The sequence below is a fragment of the Monodelphis domestica genome, chromosome 2 (genome assembly GCF_027887165.1).
Source record: "Monodelphis domestica isolate mMonDom1 chromosome 2, mMonDom1.pri, whole genome shotgun sequence".
NCBI classification, from domain to species: Eukaryota; Metazoa; Chordata; class Mammalia; order Didelphimorphia; family Didelphidae; genus Monodelphis; species Monodelphis domestica.
This window is the reverse complement of record NC_077228.1, coordinates 195366509-195392181: the sequence shown is the minus strand read 5'-3', so window position 1 is coordinate 195392181 and position 25673 is coordinate 195366509. Positions and strand designations below refer to the sequence as shown.

The 25673-nt window shown below is 40.3% G+C and overlaps 1 protein-coding gene across 1 annotated transcript; it reads right to left on the bottom strand.

Moving 5' to 3' along the window:
• Nucleotides 1-19049: 19049 nt before the first annotated feature.
• LOC100013532 (keratin, type I cytoskeletal 13) lies at nt 19050-25031 on the bottom strand. The gene is made up of 8 exons (XM_056814662.1): nt 24378-25031; nt 22869-22951; nt 22182-22338; nt 21665-21826; nt 20985-21110; nt 20511-20738; nt 19652-19990; nt 19050-19145 (listed from the first exon to the last, which is right to left on the bottom strand). Exons 1-8 carry the CDS (start codon nt 25029-25031, stop codon nt 19050-19052), a joined length of 1845 nt encoding a protein of 614 aa, XP_056670640.1.
• Between the last annotated feature and the right edge of the window lie 642 nt (nt 25032-25673).

Sequence of the window (25673 nt, the reverse complement as noted above, 5' to 3'; positions counted from 1 at the left end):
GTACAAGACCCTAATTTTTTCTTTTTTCCTCTTTTTATATTTTCTTTTTATTAAAAAATTTTACAGACGCCTTTTGCTTTTGTATTGTCTTCATTTCAGAATATACATCTTCTCACTAGGTAAGCTTTCCCTTAGAACAATTTTTTTTTTAGAAAAACAGATTGACCTTGATTTTTTTTTCCTCTTTATTCTTTGACTTACAGGAATGACTTTTTGAGTGAGGAAGACAATAGGGACACATTGGAAAAATAAAGGCAATATTAAAAATGAAATAAATCAATAAAATTGTTTTTAAAAGGAAAGAATTCAGAAAACTAACCAATACCTCCATTATACATGGCAACATACATAATATTCCATCTCTTCAATGAAAGGAAAGAAGTCCTTTTTTTCCTCATCTCTTCTTAATTATGATAATTACAGAGTGCTTGGTTCCATTTTGATGCCTCTCTTTCCAGTTTTACTTTTCCAGTTTACTATTAATATTGTTTTCCTGGATCTGCTTTTACTCTGTTTCAGATCATAAAAAATCTTATCTTGCTTTCTCTCAATCTTCCTGTTCTTCATTTGTAACAATATAATAAATACCTCCTTACAATTATGTGCCACAATTTCTACTTTGTTTCCAGTTCTTTATGTCCACAAAAAGTATTTTGATTAATATTTGGGAATATATAAGACCTAACCTCCTTGGAGTATATGCCCAGAAGTGGGATCTCTGAGTCAAAGGCTTTTTACAAATGTTTTTTTAAAATAAATGCTCTCTAGCAGTATATTAATTCTACCAACCAATCACCAAATATTTATTAAGTGCCTTCTATGTGCTAGAAATTAATGCAGGAATACAAACACAAAAATGAAACAATCTCTTCCTTCAAGGAGTTTACATTCTCTTGGGGGATGTGGTATATATAATCTGTGTGTGGAAGGAAGTAGAAGTTGAGGTGGGTATGGAATGAGGAACAGATTTATAGAGAAGCTAGTGTTTTAAGCTGAATCTTGAGGGAAGAGAAAGAGCATATGAGGTAGAAAGAAGGTAGACATTGAGAAAGCAAGTGCAATATATTAGTATGCCTGAATAATAAAAGATGTCCTGAGCCTTTGCAGTGCTAGAGTATACACTCTGGACTTAGATGGACATTAGATTTAGATTAGGGGAAGCCAGGCCTCTGAAGAAAGAAGCCAAGTTCTTTTTCTTGCATTCTCTGGTTCTTTAGTATCCCAAAACTCAAGAGAACATTCATTACAACAAGGTCCTCAGTATAAATAGGAAATTTCCAGAAATAATTGTATTATTTGAATTTACATGACATAGTTCCAGTGAACCAAAATAAATTACTATATTATACACAATTACAACTTTGAAAAGTACATATTCAAATGCATGTGATCACTTTAGGGAATTCATTATTTGAACTAACTTGTACCTACCCATAAAGCTTAGGTTTGTTTCAACTGTAGGGGATCCCAAGAAAAGATTAGAGAAGTACCCAAAATACAATGCAGATCCAGATATAGGACAGCTATTTATTTCTTCCACCCAAAAGAAATGCTAAAAACACAAAAAGACTCAAAAGTATGAATTGGCAAAGACTTAAGCATGATATAATCACTTAAAATTACTAATATGTTTCTCCTGGGAAGTTGATACTTAAAACTTTAAAACAAGGGGAATATTTTCATTACCCAAAGAATTTCCCCACAGGGAATCCAGACCGGAGCTTGAGCTCACTCTCTCATCCTCCCTGTTGATGGTCATCTTCTCCTACAACCAATTGGAGAGAAGACCTCCCAGAATGTAGCCAGAACTGACTGAGGGTACCAGTGAGATCAAGATATCACATCCATATGAATATCATAGCTTAGTCACCTGTACTCTGGGGAATAATAATAATAATAATTTTAATAAAGCAAAAGAGTCAGCCAAAGCAGCACAAGTACCCACTGCCATGTGCAAAAAGCAGGCAAAAGTACCCACTCTCCCCTTAAAGGAAGTTCCAGAGAAAGAGTTCCACACCACACATTCCAGAGAGAACGAAGAGAATAAGAGTGTAAATTGTCTGAAAGGGAAGTACTACTTCCTGGCTCAGTGACCAACCCCCTTAGACACAGGGAATATTCTGAAGTGACAGTTCTTCAGCACTGACTACTTACTGATACACTAGGACACAGGACCTCTCTCAAAAGCTTGGCTGAGCTATAATAGGCTCTAAATTCCAAGATCAGAATAAGAAAATGAGCTTGCACAGTATGACCACGTGGAGGCAATATAACCACAGATGTGGAGGGAACAAAGATTGGGGCGGCCATAAGGAAAGAGAGTTTATATCCATTTCTGCCGGACCGATTTCTGGTTTTTCCAACAATTTTTACCAAATAGTGAATTCTTATCCCCAAAACTTGGATCTTTACTTTTCTCAAACACAAGGTGACTACAATGGTTTACAGCTGTTTGTTGTGTATCAGTTCTGTTCCATATTCCTTTTCTATTTCTTTGGCAGTGCCAGATGGTTTTGACAATTACTGCTTTATAATAATTTAAAACTAAAATCTAAAATTAAATTTAAGTTAAATTTAATTAATTTAAATTTAATTTAAAATAAAAACTAAAAAATCTGGTACTGCTAGATTTCCTTTCTTTATATTTTATTACTTTTTTATATTCTTGATCATTTGTTTTTCCAAATGAATTTGCTATTATTATTTTCTAGTTCCATAAAATATTTTTGATCATTTAATTGGGGTAGCATTGAATAAGAAGATTAGGTTAGGAGGATTGTCATTTTAATTATATTGACTCTGTCCACCCATTAACAGTTAACATTTCTCCAGTTATTTAAATCTGACTTCATTTTTATAAAAATATTTTATAGGTATTTCATGTAGTTTCTGGGTTTGTTTTGGCAGGTGTACTTCTGGCAGGTGCTCTTTTATTCTAACTATCATTATAGATTATCTTTTACTATCCCTTTTTGCAGGACTTTGTTGGTGATATATAGAATTGCTAGATATTTGTGTAGGTTTATTTTCTATCTTGATACTTTGCTAAAATTTTTAGTTGAATCTTTAGGATTTTCTATATATCCCATCATATGTTCTGCAGAAAGAGATAGTTTTATTACCTCTTTGCTCATTCTGATTCCTTCAATGTTTTTCTTCTCTTATTGCTATTGCTAGCATTTCTAATACAATATTAAATAAGTTGGTGATAATGGTCATTCTAGTTTCAATCCAGATTTTGTAGGAAAGGATTCTAACCTATCCCCATTATACCTAATGTTTGCTAATTGTTTTAAATATGCTTCTTGTTAATCTAAGGAAAAATCCATTTATATCTATGCTTTCAAGTGTTTTTAAATAGGAATTAGTTTTGTGTTTTGTCACAAGTGTTTCTGTATCTATTGATATAACAATATGATTTTTGTAACTTTTGGTTAGTGTAATCAATTATGTTAGTAGTTTTTCTTAAATTAATCCATCCCTTCATCCCTGGTATAAATCCTGTTTTGGTATACATATAACCTTTGTGATATATTGTTGTAGTCTCCTGGTTAATATTTTATGTAGGATTTTTGCTTCTATATTAATTAATAAAATTGATCTATAAGTTTCTTTTTCTGTTTTTGCTCTTGCTGGTTTAGGTATCAGCACCATATTTGTTTCATAAAAGGAGTTTGGCAGAAGTCCTTTACCAATTGTTCTAAATAATTTATCTAATTTTTGGAATTAGATGATCTTTGAATATCTTACCCCACTGACTTAAAAGGTTTGTACAAATAATAAGTACACACTAATATAGCCAAGATTAGAAGAAAAGCAGTAAATTGGGGTGGGGAAAGAACTTATGGACTTTTCTCAGATAGGTGTCTCATCTAAAATATAGAAAGAGCTTTGTCAAATACATAAGAATATGAGCTATTCCCCAACTGATAAATGATTATAAGATATGAATAGACTGTTTGGGGGTGAAGAAATCAAAGCTATATAAACTATATGGGGAGATGCTCTAAATAATTATTGATTAGAAATGCAAATCAAAACAACTCCAAGGTGTCATTCATACCTATCAGAATGGCAAAAATTACAAAAGGGCAAATGAAAAAAGTTGGAGGGAATGTGGGGGAAATGTAGACATTAATATACTATGCACAGAACTGTGAGATGATCCAACCATTTTGGAAAACAATTTGGAATCATACCCAAAGAGTTATAAAACTGTATATACATTTTGACCCAGCAATACCACTATTGGGTTTATTTCCTAAGTTGATTGGGAAAAAGAGAAAAAAATCTGTATGTTCTAAAATATTATAGCAATTCTCTTTGTGATGGCAAAAACTGGAAACTGGAGGGATACCCACCAACTAAGGAAAGGTTAAGCAATGTATGGCATATGATTGTGATGCTATAAGAAATGATGAGCAGGTTAATTTTTTAAGCCCTTGCCTTCAGTCTTAGAATAGATATTAAGTATCAGTTCTAAGGCAGAAGAGCAGTAAGGGCTAGTCAATGGGGATTAAATGACTTGCCTAGGGTTATAGGAAGTATCTAAGTGGCATTTGAACCCAAGACCTCTCATCTCCAGGACTAGTTCTCTAACTACTGAGTCACTTAGCTTTCCTGAGCAGGTTAATTTTTTTTAATGGAAATACCTACATGAAATTATGAAGAGTAAAATGAGCAGAATCAAGAAAACATTATATGCAGCAAACTAATTAATGAATTCATTAATTTTTTTTTAAGGCTAGTCTATACTTGCCTTTATCAAGACCAGTCAGCCTTGCTTGACCATGGTCACATTCTATCTAACTTAGCAGGCCCTATCTGATGAAAGAAACTTAACAAAGAAGTCTCATTGCTGCCTCAAGACAATATTCCAATATGGAAGTGACCTATGGACTATCAGAAAAAGACATCCCCCAGCTGCCTTAGACAACACCTCATGTTATATGTTGACATGAAATGGCCAAGAATGATAAAATCATTGAATCTAGAATCAGAGGACCTGAGTTCAAATTCTGGTTCAGACATTCATCAACATGTGACCTTTGGCAAATAACTTCCCTGTGCTCCACAGAACTGAAAGGACCATGATACAAAAATGATACAAAGTCAAAAAGGAATCTCCACTATATGCCCAACAATTGGGCAGCCCTTTCTTGAAGACCTCCAATGAGAGTAAACCTTGTATTGAGTGGAATCTTGAACCCTGGGTACTACAATTCCCACAATTCCCTTTTTGCTTTCCTGGATGTGCATTGTTAAGTCGTTTCCACCCGCACATATTCTTGTGTTCTCTGGCTTGTACCAGCATGGAGGAAGGGAACAGTTTTTTCTTTCTCTAGTGCCACTTGCCTTTTTGCTCTAAGTTTATTTTAATAAATAGTATTAAAAATAATACTTGGAATATTGAATATTAATTTTAATCTTTACAACCTACTATCTCCTGAGGCAATCAATTGGATTTAGAGCCAGTTCTAACCATTAGAAAGTTTTTCCTGACATTGACATCAAATCTAGATTTACCTCTCTGTACTTTCTACTCATTACTCTTGTTTAAGCCTCCAAAGCCAAACAGAATCAATCTAATCCTTCCTCCATATGACAGCCCATTAAATATTTGAAAATGGTTGCAATCAGTGCCCCACCACAGCCCCACAGTCTTCTCTTCTCCAAGCTAAAGACCCCAATTCCTTGAGTTCTTCATATGGCATTGACTCAAGACACTTCCCTATTCTGGGTATCCTTCTATAGATACTTTCCAGCTTATTCGTGTATTTCTTAAACTATGGTGCCTAGAACTAAAGAAGATTTGAAAGGTAATCTAACCACAAAAAAGAAGGAAAATCCTCTTCTTTGTGAAGCTCTTTATGTTGTCATATTTACCCTTTTTTGGCTGCCAAATCACACTATAATCTCATCTCAAGCTTACAATCCTTAAAAAGTCCCATATAAAATTCTACATAAATTAATATATTCGGCTCCATACCAATCAAACTACCAAATAATTATTTTATAGAGCTAGAAAAAAATGACAAAATTCATCAAAAGAACAAAAGGTCAGAATTTTAAGAGAACTAATGGGAAAAAAAATTGTGAAGGAAGGTTGCCTAGCAGTTCCAGATCTCAAACTGTACTATGAAGTAGCAGTCATCAAAACAATCTGGTACTGGCTAAGAAATAGAATTGTAGATATATAGGGTAAATGAACTTAGCAACCTAGTGTTTGATAAACCCAAAGATCTCATATTTTGGAAAAAATTCACTATTTAACAAAAACAGTATGGCAGAAGCTGGGTATAGACAATATTTCACACCCTATCCCATGTGGGTAAAGACATGACGCATGTCCCTCGGCATGCCAGAGGGGGTTGCCCCATTCCCTCTCTCCACCTCAGCTGGGGACAATGTTCAGATGCCCTACCCCTCTGCCCAGAAGCCCAATACAAACACTTCCTCCTTCTGCCATATGGGTAATACATGGGGCTCACAGACAGCTTGAAGGAGCAGTTTGGGCAAGCAGTCTCTAAAAGGTTCACCAATGCTGCCCTATATGAAGATAAGGTCAAAATGGAAATATGATTTAGATAAAAAGAGTGAAACCATAACTAAATTAGGGGAACACACTTTACCTGGCAGATTTTTGAGAAGGGAAGAATTTATGACTAAACAAGAGATAGAAAGTATAATTAGAAGATATAAAATGAATAATTTTTATTATAGTAAATAAATTTTGTACAAACAAAACTAATGTATCCAAAATTAGAAGGGAAACAACACACGGGGGTGAGGGGGATTTAGAGCAAATGTCTCTGATAAAGGTCTAATTTCTCAAGTTTATAGAGGACCAAGTCAAATTTATAAGAATACAAGCCATTCCTCAAAAGGATATGAACAAGCAATTTTCAGATGAAGAATCAAAACCATCAACAATTGGGAAAAAAAGCAAATTAAAACAACACTGTGATACCACCTCATACCTATTATATTAGCCAATATGGTGGTAAAGGAAAGAGGTATATGTTGAAGGGCATATGGCAAAATTGGGACACTAATACATTTTCAGTGGAGTTGTGAACTGATCCAACTATTCTGGGGGGCAATTTAGAACTATGCCCAAAGGGCTATAAAACTGTGCATACCCTTTGATCCAGTAATACCACTGCAGGGTCTGTATCCCAAAGATATAATTTAAAAGGGGAAAGAACCTACTTATACAAAAATATTTTAGCAGCTTTTTTTGTGGTGGCAAAGTATTGGAAATTGAGGATATGTCCATCAATTGGAGAATGGCTGAATAAATTGTGGTATGTGTTGGTGATGGAATACTATTGTGTAATAAGAAATGATAGGCAAGATGATTTCAGAAAAAAATGGAAAGATCTGCAGAAACTGATGCAGAATGAAATAAGCAGAACTGGGAGAACACTGTACATAGTAACAGCTCTATTAGACAATGACTATCTGTGTAAATTTGGCTACTCTCAGCAATGCAACAATCTGGGACAGTCCTTAAGGATTTATGACAGGAAATGCTATCCACCTCCAGAAGGAGAACTGTTGGAGTCATCTTTCACATCAGTGTATTTGTGATTTTATTTTGGGGTTTGGGTTATGTGTGAGTTTGTTCTTACAACAATGATTAATTTGGAAGTATATTTAGTATGACAGTAAAAATAAAATTTAGAAAAAAGAAAAGAAAAACAATTTTTAAAATCCCATATATTTTTCAAACTGCTATTAATCATGTTTCCCCCATCTTGACATAAAATTGAGCATTTGAACCCAAATGTAAAAGTTTATATACATTCCAGTTGAATTTCATTTTATAAGATTTAGTTCAATACGTAATGGACTTCTCCATTAATGGCGGTGTAATGTCCCTGAACAATTTGCAGGGATCTAGGAGAAAAAAACACTATTCATAAGCAAAGGATAAACTATGGGAGTGGAAACACCGAGGAAAAGCAACTGCCTGAATACAGAGGTTGAGGGGACATGACAGAGGAGAGACTCTAAATGAACACTCTAATGCAAAACTATCAACAAAGCAATGGGTTCAAATCAAGAAAACATGTAATGCCCAGTGGATTTAAGCGTCGGCTATGGGGGGGTGGGGGGGAGGAAAAGAAAATGATCTATGTCTTTAATGAATAATGCTTGGAAATGATCAAATAAAATATATTTTTAAAAAAAGAAAGAAAGAAAGAAAGAAAGAACAGATATATTATAACATTTAAAAAAAAAAGATTTAGTTCAATGCTTTAGCCTGTCAAGATCTTTTTGGATCCCAACTCTGTCTAGTATATTAGACATCCCTCTCAGTTTTGTGTCATGCAAATTTGATGCCCATATCTTTAACTAAATCACAGAGAAAAATAGTAAATAGCACAGAGGCAGCACTGAAACTTGGGAGCACTCCTCTGGAGAACTTTCTGCTAATTTGACATTGAACCATTCTATTCTTTGAGGCTTGGCAAGTCAGATAGTTCTGGACTCATCTAACTGTACTGTCTTCTAATCCATGCCTCTCTATTTTCTCCCCCCAAAAAAGTATTCTATTCTTTATCAAAAGCTTTACTGTATGTAAATCAATTAAATTCCCCATGTCTACTCATTTAGCAAAGGAAGGAAGGAAGGAAGGAAGGAAGGAAGGAAGGAAGGAAGGAAGGAAGGAAGGAAGGAAGGAAGGAAGGAAGGAAGGAAGCAAGGAAGCAAGGAAGGAAGGAAGCAAGGAAGGAAGGAAGGAAGGAAGGAGCAGAAACAAAAAGTTAGCAGGCATGACCTGTTCATGATGAAGCTGAGCTGGCTTTTTATAATTACTACTTTGTTTTCTAGATACTTAGTAACCATATTTTTTAAATTGCATTAATGTGTTTTGTTTTCATATTACAAAGATTTACAAATTACCCTCAGTCCAGTAGAGGTCTCTCATAACGAAGTAAAGCAATTAAGCAAAACTAGAAATACATGTTCTCATTTAAAAATGTATAAAACATTCTACATCTATAGCACCCCCTTCAACATATCTTTTTTAATTAATAAAAAAATATTTTCTCTACCTCCTACCTTACTGAGAAGATTATTGTTGTTTCAGTCATGTCAGACTGTGTGACCATATTTGGTATTTTCTTCACAAAGATACTGGTGTGGTTTGCCATTTCTTTCTCCAGCTCATTTTACAGATAAGGAAACTGAAGCAAACAGGGTTAAGTGACTTGCCCAGAGTACTCAACGAATAAATGTCTGAGGCCAGATTTAAGACAAGAGGAAAAGTCTTTCTGACTCCAAGCCTGGAACTCTCCACTGTGCTATTGAGCTGACCACATGTGGAGAGAGGGAAGGAGAAAAGATGAAATATGTTCTCTACCTCTTCATAGAGAGGTGATAGACTCAAAGTATAGATAAAAGCCTTTTTTTTTTAACAAGGCAAATTTGGGGATGTATTTTGCTTGACTACATATATTTGTAAAATGAGTTTTGCTTTACTCCCTTTCTTGAGGGTAGATGAAAAATGAAGACCTAAAATTTTAAAATTAATTTTAATCAAAGAGGAAAAAGCTTCTTGTAACAAATATGCCTACTGAAGCAAAATAAATTTCCTCATTGACTGTAAATAAACATATATATGTCTCACTCAGTATCATAAATCTGTCACCTAGGTCTCCAGGAGGCAAATAGTATGTTTCATCACTGGTCCTCTGGAATTATGGATGATCATTATATTAATCATAGTTCTTACAGCTTTCAGAGTTGTTTGTTTCTGCAGTGTCGTTAACCATCTCTTTCGTCAACTATTCTAGAATTTTCCCAGGCAGGCCTGCCCACTGGTCAATAGTTTGCAAGATTGTTCTATTTCAACAAAACAGTATAACCTCCCACTCATCTGAGCCAGGTGACTTGAATTCATCCAAGGCAGCTAGCTACTCTTTTACTGCCCCCTTACTTATCCTCTATTATGCTCTATTAGCTATTTTCATTCTGTCTTTTCTAATCCAAAGATCATTCTCCTTGGCAGAGAAAACAGGAAGGGGTGGAGGAGAGAGAAAGAGACAGCCAGAAAGAGACAGAGAGAGGGGGACAGAAATAGAGAAACATAAGAGCAAGACAGAGACAGAACCAGGGAATGGAGAGGAAAAGGAATAAAAACAGGGCGGTGAGAGAATAGAGAGACACACACAGAGAGACACACAGAGAGAGAGAAAGGGGAGACACACACACAGACAGAAAGACACAGAGAGAAGGGAGGGAGGGGGAGAGAGAGAGAGAGAGAGAGAGAGAGAGAGAGAGAGAGAGAGAGAGAGAGAGAGAGAGAGAGAGAGAGAGAGAGAGAGAGAGAGATTCAATTACTATCCTGCAGTTTTTTTAACCTAACAACCTTCTTTCTGCTGCAGGTCACTCAAAGATTTAGAGTAAGAAAGGACCTCTTGTTGTTTAGTAGCTTTTCAGCCATGTCTTACTTTCTGTAAAAACCCATTTGGGGTTTTCTTAGCAAAGATACTGGAATGATTAGCCATTTCCTCTTCCAGTTCATTTTATAGATGAGTAAACTGAGGCAAACAGGGTAAAGTGACTTGCCTAAGGTTACATAGCTAGTGTCTGAGGACAAATTTGAACTCAGGTCTTCCTGATTCTAGACCTTGTGCTATATCCGGCTCCAATTTGCTGCCTGTAAAGGACCTCAAAGGACCTTTAGTCCATTCTTCTCATTTGAGAAATCAAGACACTGAGGCCCAGGAAATCCAAGTGATTTGTTCAAGCTCACATAGCTCTGAGAGTTTTAACGCTGGGATTTGAACCCATATCCTCTGGTACCAAAGTCAGCAATCTTTCCCCCTAGGTCTTGCTGCTAGTTTCTTCTTATTCTCCTGTTTGGTCCTGGGATTTGGACCTAATTGATTCATCTACTTCGATATAAGAAGTGGAGAGACCCAAGCACTTGGCTGGAACTCTCTGTGGTCAGAGCTGGCTCCCCCTCTTTCCAAACCTCTGCTTCCCTACACTGTTTGTGGCTGTAGAGTCCTGCAATAAAGATCTCGGGACACCAGAAGCACTGAGGTGGCCCCTCTAAATCCTTATTTCATTGCCCAGGACAAATGTGAAGGATGCTCAGTACCAGCCCCAGGAACTTTGGAGAAATGCTTCCCTCAACAACACTTCACTACTGTACTCCCTTAAGGAACTGGTGGGGGTCTTTGAGCTCTAGCCATGTGTCCCTTCAGGCTCAAGGCTTCTTCCTGGCAAATTAAGCCTGGCTGAATCTCCCTACAGGTCTTTCACCTCCTAGACCATTATCACAGCTTCCTAATAATTACTCTTCTTAGGGCAGCTAGGTGATGAAGTGGATAGAGCACCCAGCCTGGAGTGAGGAAGATGCATTGTTCCTGAGTTCAAATCCAGCCTCAGAGACTTAGTAGCAATGGAATCCTGGGCAAGTCACTTAATCCTGTTTACCTCAGTTTCCTCATCTGTCAAGAGAGCTAGAGAAGGAAATGGTAAATAGCTCCAGTATCTCTGCCAAGAAAACCCCAAATGGGGTCACAGAGTCAGATATGACGAGAACATCTGAATGACAACAACAAAATCACTGTCCTACCTTAAATCTCTCCCCTATCTGATCCCTCCTTTATGCCTCTGCCGAATTTACCACTATGACCAGGTCTCACCTCTGTACAAAAAACTTCAGGGGCTCCCCATAGTCTCCTGAATAAAGCCCAAACCCTTGGTCTTGGCATTCAAAGCCCTTCCATAATCTTGGTATAACCTACCTTTTAAGCCTTATGATATAACCAACAACCCTCTGTGTACTCTAATTTCAACCATTCTAAGCCTACTGAGGCAGGTAAATAGTGTAGTATAGAAGCACTGGACCTGGAATCAGGAAGAACTGGGTTCAAATTCAGCCTCAGACTGTGTGACTCTGAGCAAGTCACTTTATCTTTCTTAGCCTCAGTTTCCTCAACTGAAAAATGAGACTAATAACAGCACCTACCTTCCAGGATTGTTGGGAAAATAAAATAAGAAATATGTATAAAGTTCTTATCACAATGCCTAGTACATAAGAAGTGCTTAATGATTAGGTCTTCTCTCCCTTTCTTCTCTGGCCCTCTACTTTCTCCATGCCTTTGCTCTGCCAGCCTCCATGTCTGCATTGTCTTTATTGCCATCTGTTGAAGTCTCTCCTTTCCTTGAAGACTAAACTCAGACACCTCTCTCTACTCAATTCTTCTTTTTTTTTTTCCAAACCCTCACCTTCCATCTTAGAATCAATACTGTGTATTGGTTCCAAGCAGTAAAGATTAGGCAATGAGAGTTAAGTGACTTGCCCAGGGTCACATAACTAGGAAATGTCTGAGGCCAGATTTGAACCCAGGACCTCCTATCTCTGTCTCTCAATCCACCGAGCCATCCAGCTGCCCCTTCTACTCAATTCTTTACAGCATTTTGGTCATCTTTTATGTGCTTATTCTACTCCTCCTTGTATCAGAATTATTCGTTCCTCTCTTCCCATTCCTCCCACCACCACACAATTGAAGGGTCATCTTTTAGTGGATGCCATTTTCTCTCTCTCTTAGTCACCCCATGTCTAACAAATGCCTGTCACATAGTATGAACTTATTCAATGTTTTGGGTTTAGGAGATGCTTCAGCTGGGGGTAATCAACACCCCCAGCAAACCAACTTTTTACTCCTCATTGATTCCTTCCTCGGAAAGTATGTTGCACCTCTCTTTGCTAACTCCTCCTAAGCAAGCCTATCAAGTGTGATTTATCTTATGTCAAGGTTTCCACTCCACCCCTCTCACACGGGAGGAGACTAGCTTTCAGAGAAGACCAGCTTTGAGAGGTAACTATGGGGGGAGTGAACTTGCTTGAGTCACTCACCTTGAGGGAAGCATCTCCTGTTCTTAACTTACCAAACCTTTTTCCACAACTTAAATCTGCTTACCTAGGGTTCATGGTCCAGATTCACAGGTTCTCTGAGAAGGTGTATAAAAACAAATGGCGGTGGTAGTAGTGGTAGTTTCATTTCAGTGATGTCTAACTCTTCATGACCCAGTTGGGGGTGTCTTGGTAAAGGTCCTGGAGTGGTTGGCCATTTCCTTCTTCAGATCATTTGACATATGAGGAAACTGAGGCAAACAGGGTTAAGTGACTTGCCCAGGGTCCCACAGCTAGTAAGTGACTGTGGTCAAATTTGAACTCAGGTCTTCCTGACTCCAGACCCTGAGTTCTAGTCAATGCACCACCTAGATACCCAAAACAAGTATATCACTAACAATAAAATTCCTTCTCCTTTGATTCAAACCCCAGACCAGGGGAAAGCCTGACACTTTGGGCTAACTTTAAATATGATCATCTCAGCCCCTCCCAGAACAATATTGTCTGCCAGGAATACATTTCCCAGGAGCCTGATAATTAAACTGATCTCTGAAGACTTCTCTCAGCCTGTTATATATGAATGAAAGGTTCTTTTTTAAAACCCTTCTATGCTATCTTAGAATCAATACTAATTATCAGTTCCAAGGCAGAAGAGTGGTAAGGGCTTAACTGGGGTTAAGTGACTTGCCCAAGGTCACTCAGCTAAGAAATATCCCAGGTCAGATTGGAATCCAGGTCCTCCTGACTCCAGGCCTGGCACTCTTTCCACTGTGCTATATAGCTGCCCCACCCACCTTTTTTTTAATGAATGGTTCTTAGCCCTGTCACTTCCAAACCTAACACAAACACACAACTTCTGGCAGTTACTTTGTGAGACTTAAATGAGATAATGGAAGTAAAGTACTTTGTAAAACTTAACTGTTATTTTATTTATTATTATAATCATCATCATTATTATTAACCTATGCTCATCAGATCTCCAGTCTAGTGATGACTTCATTCCCCTATCTTTGACTACAATCTTGCCAAGCTCAAGAGGAACAATATAAGAGTGTGCTGGTAAATGTTTAACAATCAGGTTCTGGGGGAAAGGGAGAGAGGGCAATGTATACACACACCTTTATGTTTAATCTGCAATTTCTTAAGTCTGGACAATCCACAAACAATAAATGGAGCCCAGATTTGTAGTGATTAAGGATTTCTGAGGTTTAAATACACTGAACATTTAACAATGGGCTGCCCATGCCTCCAACCCATCTTTGATTCCCAGTAAGAAGTAAAAGCAGCTGAGGGTCCTAATCGAGACACCCTGCACCAGCCCCATCTCTCAAACATAAGTTGTCTGACATGATAGGACCTTTCTCCTCTACACGCCGACCTCCAGTTCCATATTCACAAGAAGTCATAGGTAGAAATTCCAATGGAACAACAAACCCTGTCCCCTCTCATATTTAGCCTCAGCAGCTCTCCTTCACCACCACCCCTCTCTCTCCCTTTGCTTCCATTCCTAGCTCTAATGGAAGAAGACCCCAAGCTCAGGTAATCTTTTGGACTTCCATATTCTCTCTGCCTTATTCCTAGAGTGTCATCTTATCTCCACCATGCCAGGTGCCTGCCCTCTTTCCTGGGTAAAATAAGGGGGTCAGAATAAGTGGCCAGTCAGGGCTCTTTCAGCCCTAGATCTGTGATCTGATGAATTTCTTCATATGTTATATATAGGGTAACTGAGAGCTAAAAAGTCCAAAGTCACACAAGTAGTATTAGAGATGGGGCAGCCAGCTCCAAATCCTTCCTTCCGCCATACTGCAATGTCCTCCCATGGACGGCCGCCATGCCATGCTATCTCAGGATCTCATGGGTCTTCTAAGGTTTTCCCTTATCACTTCAGAGCTGGGTGACTACATCTTTGTGGTGAGGAACAAAAAGACCCAGGAAAGAGACGATCACTAAAGCAGAAAAGTCATTTACTTATAGAAGGATATAATGAGGGTTGAGTTTAAACCAAATATGTCACAAAAGCCAAAAGGGTCTTTTTTAAATTTCTGGCAAATATACATCACAAAGATGGAGGGGAGGAAGGTTGGAGGGAGAGAAGGAAAGAGAGAGAGAAGGAGGAAGGAAAGGGATGGAGGGAGGGATAGCTCATTTAAGGACTTATTTTATGTCAGGTACTGTCCCAAAAGTGACTAAGAGAGTATCTGCCCTCAAGGGAAATTCTTTTTTTTTTAAACCCTTATCTTCAGTCTTAGAATCAATACTGTGTATTGGTTCTAAGGCAGAAGAGTGGGTTTAAGTGACTTGCCCAGGGTCACACAGCTAGAAATTGTCTGAGGTCAAATTTGAACCCAGGACCTCCCATCTCTGGGTCTGGCTCTGTATCCACTGAGCAACCCATCTGCCCCCATCAAGGGAAATTTTTATGGGAGAAGAAAATGCATAAAGGGGCACCAGAAATCAGGAGATGAGGAAAGCGCACGTATATTATTGAGTAGAGGTGGCTGGTAAGTGATACAGAGACCTGCTTCAAGGCAACTCTCCTATCAGAACCTAGAATGTACCAGGAATAGGGTAAGAGAAGGATGAGGATGACCACCAGAGCAAAGGTAGCATAAGGTGGACTAAAAGGATGGAGAACAGTGTGACCTTGTGCTCCTCACACCTTGATCAACTTCATTTACATGTAAATCAAAGAGGGAATTTAGGGAGCCCCTTAGCTTCTACAAAACTTCTGAAGTTTGAGTTGTTTGTGTAAACCTCAAAATTCCTTAGACTTATAAATGTTGGAAATTTCACCATTGGGATATTTCATACTTGGAAAATTTCTTACTGATAGTCTATTGGAATGGGAACCCCATTGGCATGGGAGGTTCCTTCTCTTCCCTTCTTAAGATTACTTTAGGACAGAAAACCTTTGCTGAACAATGGAAAGGACTTTGACCTATGCTTGAGCATAGAACAGGAATTTCTTTGAGTCTTGATTGATTTTAGAATTGATACAATGGAGATACTTGGAATAAATCTCCACCCTATTCAGTCCTAACAGGATTGAGTAAGGGCTGCAGCCTAGATCAAAATTTAATTATTCCAATCTCTACCCTACTCAGGTTAACAGGATTTAGAAAGGGCTGTAGCAAAGGAGTAAAGATTTAATCATTTGAAAATATGACCTTCAACAGACATGTGCAAAAGCCAGAAACCTCTGGGCGGTCCTGGGTTAAGCTAGAGCCTCCATTGGCACAGGGAAATTGATGAACAGTGATTGGTAGATGGGAGAACTGAGGGGAGGAACTTGGATGGTTTCCTTAAAGATAGGGGGTCTGAAGACTCCAAGAGAGGGGTGAGTAGTTGATCCGTGTGGTTCGTGTGGGCTCTGAGAAGTTGCTCTGAAGGAAGCTGAAGGTGGGGGCCTCTGAGACTGTTTCTCCATTTTGGTCACGTGAGTAATAGGGACTGATCTCTTTTCTTTGCCCCAGCTATCTAAGGGCTTGGGCCTTTTGGCCCAGCCTAAACAGAAGGGGTATTTAAGCCCTATTTCCTTCTCTCCCTTTTCTCTCTCTCAATCTCTAATTACTTCCTCCTATTGTAATTAAACTCCATAAAAGATTGATGGCTGACTTAAGTTTCATTTAGGAATTACATTGCTGATTCCTTGGCGACCTTAAATTAATATATATCAGTCTTTTAAAGTGATTCCCTTGTAACATTTGGGATGGGGGGAGGTTTTTGTTTGTTTGTTTTGGAAAAGCTCCCAAAATTGGTTTGAAGGACATGGGATCCCAATCAGGGGCTGAACAAGATTTATAAGGAATTTACTTACTCTATTAGTTGTCTGGCACCATAGACTTTGAATCACTTTTTTTGAATTGAATTTTTGAATGGACTAGTCACTAGCAGTAAAAATAATATATAATCTAGGCCTAAGAGAATGATGGTTACCTTTTGTCTCTCCAACCTAATTGTGATGACTTATTACCTTGATCATTGATGAAAGAGCTATTAACTTGCTCTTGTCTGGGAGAGACATTTTAGTCATAGGTATCTCAACAGATGGGAGCTGTTGAGCTTAGCCATATCCCTGCATAGCTGAAGTCTTCAATATGGAAGCAGAGGCAATCTTGGTAATCACTAGACCACTAGAGAGATATCCAACACAGAGAGAATGCCCAGCAGAGACAAAACTCCATGAAGAGAAGAGCAATTTGACACCTAGCATGGAGCAGTATGACATCTTCAGAATATAATGGCTGTACCCTGAGGTCATAGGTGTGAGTTGCCCTGGTTATATGTGTCCCTTAGGAATGTGGATTCCTAAGGAAAAATTTCTAATAAAATATGTATAGAAGCTCTTTTTGTGGTGGCAAAGGCATGTGTGCCTTGGCTTCTGAAGGGGACTTCTCTGTTCCCACTCTCCACCATGCCTGAGGACAATTTTCACATGCCCCACCCCTCTACCAGCAGCCCAATTGGAGTACTTCCTCCCTCTGCTGTCTAGGGTAATTGGGGAGGAAGGGCTCACAGGCAGCTTGAAGGTGCAGTTTGGGCATGTGATCTCAAAAAGGTTCACCAACATTGATCTAGAAATTAAAGAGATATCCATCAATTGGGAAATGGTCAAAATAATGGGGAATGGCATATAATTGTAATGGAATACTATTGTGCCATAAGAAATGAGAAACAAGATGATCACAAAAAAAAAACTCTGGAAAGACTTGTATGAAATGATGCAAAGTGAAGTGAGCAGACACCAGAGAACATTGTACATAATAGCAAATAATAATGGATGATGATCAACTGTGATTGACTTAATTATTATCAATAAGGCAAGAATCCAAGACATCTCCAAGGACCTTATGATGAAAAAGGATATCCACTGCCATAGAATGACTATAATCTGAACATAGATTGTAAAATACCATTCTTCACTTTATTTCTTCCATGAATTTTTCTCTAGTGTGAGCAAAGTGTCTTCTTTTAAAATATGACCAACATGGAAATAAATATTATACGATAAGACATATGCAACCTATATCATCATACTTGCATCTTGGGGAGCAAGGAGAAGTGAAAGAGAAGACGATAACATGGATTGCAAAATATCAGAAAAAAGTTATTAACAGTTGTCTCAGCAAGTAATTTGGAAAAAAAATTAATTAAAAAACCCGTATTCCATATGGGTTCTGTGTGTGTGTGTGTCTCTTCATATGTTTCTTGGCCACACAGATTTCCAATATGTGAGTCCTTCACATATCTTCAGTCACATTTCTCTATTCCTTCTGAGTGTGCCTTTCCCCACCTGTAGGTATCCCTTTGTATGCATGGAAGGGATCTTTCTCATCTCTTTATTTGCTATGCAATTTGATTAGATGTCCTTTTTTGATTTGATATATCCTTTGTCTGGCCAGGAACATTAAAGGCATTGGTGGTTGCTCAATTATGGTTTCCAATAAGTGAGGACTCATAGATTGCCTGATTCAAAATTTCAGAGGCTCACATCCAAGATGTAGTCCAGGTACCAAATTTCTATTAAACCTGAAGGGGACTAAGGTCATGTTGTGTGATTTACAGGGAACATCAAGTAAGAGTAGGGAAAGAAAAAGAGAAAAATATTCACAAAAGGACTAATGTAACTCAGGGCAGAGTATGTGGAAAGAGAAGAGAGTGCCACCACCACTTAGTGATAAGGGAAAAATGATGAATGTCCATTAAGCATATGGTCTCCTGGTGATTTGGAGTGCCAAATGATAAAACCACCTCATTCTCCCGCATGGGCTAGGTACCTTCAGCCCATCTGCCTGATGAATCAAAGCAATGTAAGACAACCACCCAGCCAAGGATAATGTCCATAATCTCCCCAAGTCACTATGAGCTATGAATGGTTCTGTTCAGCACCTTGATGTCTAGTTCCACAGACTGTACATTTTCCCTTTTCTCAGTTTCTCCTCTTATCCAACATCAGGTCCCTTCTAGAGACTCTCATCCAAAGTAGGGTTATAGATTCTAACAAAGTGCTCAAAAACCAAGTACTGGATTGCAAAATGAAAGTTTTATTAGGAAACAAAGGGCAGGCAGGGAGTAAGACATCTCACAACTCTGGACAGTAGAGGTCCAGGGGAGTTTAAGGCAGCCAAAGGAACAGCCAGATAGGCAGACAGGGATCCTTCTCTGGAGCCTACTCAACCACCACAGTTTTCAGCATTGTCTGCCAGTCTTGAGCTCCAAATGGAATGCCATTACATCCTTGAGGGACTGCCCAGAAGTAGCTCAGCTGGAAGAGAGTAGGGAATTTCTCAGGGAGTTTAGTATCTCTTCTGGGAATCTGGAAAAAAATATAAAGAAAATAATTGAAGGAGGAGAAGAGACTGTATTCATCCAGGCCCCAGCAAGAGACCATGGGGGTACCAAGATGGGGAGGGATGAGAGACTTTAAAGGAGGAAGGGAAGTTGACCAGGAGAGGTTTGGAAGGGGGCAAAGAGGCTCACAGGGAAGATGAGGCTAATAAGCAACAAAAAAGACTCAGTAGGAGATCTAGTATTTAGAATGTGACCTTAGAGATAATTGAGTCTAGATGTGACTTATACATAGGGAAACTGAGGCCCACAGAGAAGGAATCACTTGTCCAAGTACAAGGACGACAGAGTGACTCTCCAGGAGAGGATCAGATGTAATGTTCATGGAGTTTAGGCAATGGAACCTCTTTACTCTGGTGAAACTAAATATACATGGAAAAAAACTTTTTTTTAAACTTCTCTATTTACAAGGAATGATCTTACCTTCTGAATCATCACAGCCACCCTGGGATTGATGAGAGCCAGACTGGGAGGAGGATGAATGCTGGCCACTTCCAGAGCTGCCACCGCCTCTTCCTCCACTGCCACTCTCGCCATCATGTCTGCCACCATGTCCACTGCTGCCACCATGTCCACTGCTGCCACCTCTGCCACCACTTCCACTTCCTCCTCCACCATGTCCACTGCCACCTCTTCCTCCACTGCCACTCTCACCACCATATCCACCTCCACTTCCACTTTCTCCTCCATACCAGTTGCCACCTTTGCCTCCACTACCACCTCTACCTCCACCACCTCTTCCCCTTCCTCCAGATCCAGAACCTGAAACACTACATAGGAAAAGAAAAAGAAAAAGAAAAAAAAATAACAGTGAGTTTGTGAAGGAGATCTGCCTGTAGGAAAGAAATGAAACTCTCATGTGACATGACATAGGAGCACCCCCTGACCCTTCTTTCTTACAGGTTTCTTAGTTTTAGCATCATAGGACCTAAGTCCCTAGTCTTCCCAGATGGATGGAAAGGAGTCATAAATTGAGATACTTCGAGGAGTCTCTTTCTCTCAGATGAAACAGAGTCACACTAAAGTTGCTAAAATATCTTCTAAAGCTAAGTTCCATGAAATCTTTCCAACTATGAGCTCTCCTCTCCCAGGCTTATGTCCTCTCCTCTACCCACCGCCCATAGGGATGCCAGCTAACTAAGGAGAGCCTTGCCCAGAGAACAATAAGCCTTGAAGAAGAGGAGCAAGCCCTGACATTCTACTCTTTCCAGATCACCTGGCATCTTGGTGGTCTTTCTATTCTGGGAGAGAGAGAGAAGAAGTGAAACCTGTTTGAAAATACATACATGTCTTGCTGTCCTTCCTCCAGCAGGTAACGGTAAGTAGCAATTTCCCTCTCTAGCCTTGTTTTAACATCCAGCAGGATATTGTACTCCTGGCTCTGACATTCCATCTCTGCTCGAATGTCATTCAACTGGTCTTCAATTGAACCAATCTGCTGCTGGATCTGGGCCAGCTGGATACAATATTGGTTCTTTGTATCCTCCAGATTCTTCTCCAGGGCAGCTTTCTAGGAAGTGGAAAGAGAACTCTGAACAGGAGAGGGAGGGTAGGTAGAGGTAGAGGAGTCTCTGGGAGGTCAGGGCAGTGACCATTGGGATCTCAGGACATGGAACCAAGAGCTGAAGGCACCATTTGTGGCTGGTTTGAGGATGAAAGTGCTTAGCCAGCTCTCTGGCTAAGTCCAATCAAGGGATTGGACTAGTCACCCCTTCTTCCCTCCATCCCTCCAGATGCTGGGCTGAAAACCACCTACCTGGCTGAGCTGAGACTGTAGTTCTATCTCCAGGCTCTGGAGAGTGTGTCGAGTCTCAATCAGCTCCTTGTTGCTGGTCTCTATCTGTTGGCTGCTGATTGTCACCTCTTGGTTTATTTGAGTCATCTGTAAAAACCCAAAGCTTAATGGAGATCAGATTCAGGGCCAGGGTTGTGCCAAGGGCTAGAGTAGCCACTCCAAGAACTAAGGCCTGCCTGGGAGGCTACTGAATGGAGAAAAGGAGTGAGGCTCTCCTCTGAGCCCTGGTTTGCCTGATTCAAATTTTTGAAATGCTATAAGAGGGAAGCATGGCAGGTTGGAAAGAAGAGTAAATGATCAAGTGTCAAGTGTGAATTAAGCTAGTAAATGTCAGAGGCAAAACACAGACTCAGATCTTTCTGATTCCAGGCCATGCTATCCTTTGGTCAGGTGCTGACTCTAAATTATGGAGAGTTTCCATACAAGGGAATCTCTATACCACTGAAATCACAGGTTGGGGACCCCAATCCCACCAACAAGCCCTTGGAGTATGTGCCAGATGTGTGAGGGAGGAGTAAACCTTAGTTTCCCTGTGCCTCAGGAGCCCTGCTCTCCTTCAGCCTCAGCAATGCCCAAGCACAATCCTGCCCAGCTTTCTCAGGCTAGGCTTCTCATTCTCCCATCTTGGACCATTTATTTACCTGAGACTCATATTGATCCTCAAGTGTCTTGCGGTTCTGTTCAACAACACGCTCATACTGTTCCCGCATTTCATTCAGGATCTTGGTCAGATCCATACTGGGGGCAGCATTCATCTCCACACTGACATCTCCAGTGTTCTGCCCAGTTAGTCCTTTCATCTCCTGTCAGGAAAGAAGCAGGGAAATAGTCAGGAGGCAGCTTGAGGAGTTTGAAAAGGACAAAGACCCGAATCCCCTTTCTTGCTACTTTAACTTTCTCCATTTCTGAGGCTGAGAAACAGAAAAGACCTTAGAGCTAGAGAGCCAATGTTCAACCTTGCTAGCTAGGCAGATCTCAGGAGACTCCCTTCAAGGGTCACCTTCCCCACCCACCTTATCAAACACTCAACCTGGAGGGAGGGAGAAAAAATGAAACCCCATTGTCCTGGGACTCTTGAGTTCTTCCTGGACCAGGCTCTATGGATTCTTCTTCTTCTTGCCCATCCCCAGGAAATGTGATTAGCCCAGCTCATCCTACCTCTTCATGGTTCTTCTGGAGGGATTGCAGTTCATCCTGCAGAGTCTCATATTGCATCTCAAGATCAGCCTTTTGCAAGGTGAGATCATCCAGGACAGTTCTCATTCCATTGCAATCTGCTTCCACTCCTTGTCTTAGGTTCAGCTCCATCTCATACCTGCAGCACAGGTGGGGAAGATGGGTAAAATAAGGACTGAGTAGGTTAGAGGTGGGAAAGAAGGAAAGAGACTTCCACTCCAAAGATCAGGAGACTTCATGAAAAGAGGAGTCTGCATGCTTCTTTTTTACTCTTTTAAGGAGAAGCTTCAGAAGAAAAAAATCATGGTTGGAGGAACATAAAGAAAGGCAAAGGACAGGGAGGAAGAAAAACAAAGAGAAAGGGGGAGAAGAACAAGAAGAGAAAGGGGAGGCACAGCTAGAACTTACATAGTCCTCTAAGTTTCACAAAACACCTTATTATATGTTATCTCTTTTGAATCTCTCAAAAACCTTGGGATGTAGGTGCTATTATCCCCATTTTATGGATGAGGAAACTGGGACAAAAACAGGTTCCATGATTTGCCCAGGGTCATCACTTAGTAACTGAGGTAGGATTTGAACTTGGGTCTTCTTATTTCCAAATCCAACACTCTATCCACTATCCCATCTAGCTCCCTGATGGTAGAGAAAGGGAAACCAGAGTCTCACTTCATCCTGAAGTCCTCGAGTGTCATGCGGCTGTTGTCAAGATCCAGGATAACTTTGTTGTTTTCCATTGTTTCATTGAGAATCTGAGAGAGAGAAATAAATGTTAAGAGTCCTCCCTTCCTTGCCTACCTCACTATATCTCAGTGCAAGGAGGGAAATGGGACCCTAGCAGATCTATAGACCAAGAGTCAAGAGAGACCAACATCCCAGGCTCTTTCTACTGCCTTCATAGGAAAAGCTCAAAGGAATCAACACCAGCAGCTTCCTGGGGTTTGCCCCAGGACTCTTCTCATCTGCAATTGTTCCATTTTTGCCCCCAGTACTAAGAAAGCCAGTGCATCAGTCTGGTTCTGCTAATCCAACAAAGGAGAGAAAGAACTCTATGAGATCCAGACAGGTATATGGGAGGGAGTTGATAGGGAATTGCCCCTTGCCAGGAGGTTACACACTAAAATGGAACAACAGGGAAAGAGAAATATAAAAGAGACATTTTCCTACCCAACCTCTAGGCTCTATACCCCAAGCCATGTTTGGAAAACAGCCCTTCCTTGGATTGCACCAAATCCTTCAAATTGGGCTTCTCTGGTCTTTCACATGGAATGGAGGAGGTGAGGCATTAGGGGTAGAAGGACAAATTCTGGTTTGTTGCTGATAAAGTTCAAGTTTTCTGACACATCAGCTTCCAGGCAATGATGAATATGATCATCCTCTAACCCACAGAATACAATCTCACACCCTTCTCCTAGAGTCCAGGTATGAAGCAGAGTGACAAAGACAGTCATGGAGCTTGGGAATATAGATCAAGAGGTGGATGACAATTTAATTAGTCCAACTCCTTTGTCTTATACATGAAGGAACTGAGGTCCAGGGACATGCAATACTCCCCTTCCCACTCCTGCATTTGGCATCTGCTCTTTCCCATCCCTGGAAGGCACTCCCTCCCTCACTTGTACCTTTTCATTTTCTTCAAAAACTCCACTTAAGAATCATCTTTGCCAGGAAGCTCTTTCTCAGATTCTGAGATGCTATGCAGTCTCCTTTACCCCTCAACATTTTCCTTTGAGCTTTGTGAACTATATTGTATGGACCTATGTAAATGTCTCCTCCAATAGAATGTAAGCTCCTTGAGGGAAGAGACAAGTTTCTTCTCATCTTTGTATCACTAGTGCCTAATAGAGAATGATACATAGTGGGTTGATGGGTTGATACCAACCAATCACCTAACAGAACATGACTCACACTAGATGCTGAGTAAATGCTTGTTGATTGATTAATTAGTAAACATCAGACACCCTCTATGAAGGTCCCTGAAAGGTCCACCTTTTCTACATACTTTCAAGAAGCAGACTGCTCATTCAGTCCATTGCCCTTCTAGTGATCAACTTTCTACAAAACTACTATGGCAGCCAACTACTGGAGCCTTCAGCTTTAGAGATGTTGGTCTCCTTCTTACCTCAAAGGGAGACATGTGAGCATAGGAAAGGAGAGGATAAATCACCTTCCACCTACCTGGTCCTTGAGGTTATTGATGGTCTTGTAGTAGTGAGAGTAGTCCTTATAAATTGTTTTGGGACCATTGTTGTCATACCAGTTCCTAATCTTTTCCTCCAGATCTGCATTGCTATCCTCCAGGGAACGCACCTTTTCCAGGTAGCTAGCCAGTCTATCATTGAGGTTTTGCATAGTAGCCTTCTCTCCACCATTCAAGAGGCCACCATCACCACCTCCCATGGCACCACCATAGCCTCCCATTCCACCACCATAGCCCCCCATGCTACCACCATAGCCCCCCATGCCACCTCCAAAGCCTCCCATGCCACCACCCCCAAAGCCACCACTAGAGCCACTGCTAAAGCCCCCAGACATACTATAGCTTGAGTGACTTCCAAAGCTGGAGCCTCCTACACCACCACCACCATAGCCTCCCCCAAAACTGGAGCTGCCTCCACTACGCATGACACAAGATCCCCCACTGCTGCCACCACTCCTGCCATAACTGCTGCCTGAAGAAAATCTTCCTCCTCCTCCCATGCCACCAGATCCAAATCGGCTGGTTGAAGAGGACCTCATGCTATAGCTCCCCCCTCCAGAACCTTTCAGGCTTCCTCCTCCCCTACTGCTGCGGGTTTGAGAGGAGTAGGATGAACTTTGTCTACAGCTCATGATGATGCTCTTGCAGTGTGATCAGAGCTGCTTCCAGAGTGGAAATATAGATCAGCAGTCCTGCTAGCTTTTTATTTATACCACCAATTTTGGGTGGCACCAGCAGGGTGTTTCCCCTTCCCAGATCTGCCTTCCTATTCCTGCCAAAAACACTCAAGCACAGCAAAAGAAGTTTGGGATTTGGGAGCTGGCTGGAGCCCCAGGCAGAGCGTCCTGTGTCAGCCCAGGCCCCCGGCTCAACCTACTGTATTCTATTGTGTGAAGTAAGTTGACAGATCGGCTGTCAAGGGCACCATAAATCATATCTTCAAGGAAAAAAGTGGGAAGGGGTGTGAAGGAGAAGAGTAGAAATGACCTAGATCCCAGAGTTCCCCTTCACATTGTTCCAGGATCACAATGCACTTGAGATTCATGGTCCTAGCTAAGAATTCTTGTGGCCCTAAAACCATCTCCCTGTGTTCATCACCTTGTTACCACATCATCTGTTCTTTGAAGCAGACACTTCCCTTTATCTTCCCATCTTAAGTTGTCCTCTGTAGGCTTTGCATTAAACCAGGCATTAAGAAAATTTTCACAGTACCAAGTAAAGGAAGGAAGGAAGGAAGGAAGGAAGGAAGGAAGGAAGGAAGGAAGGAAGGAAGG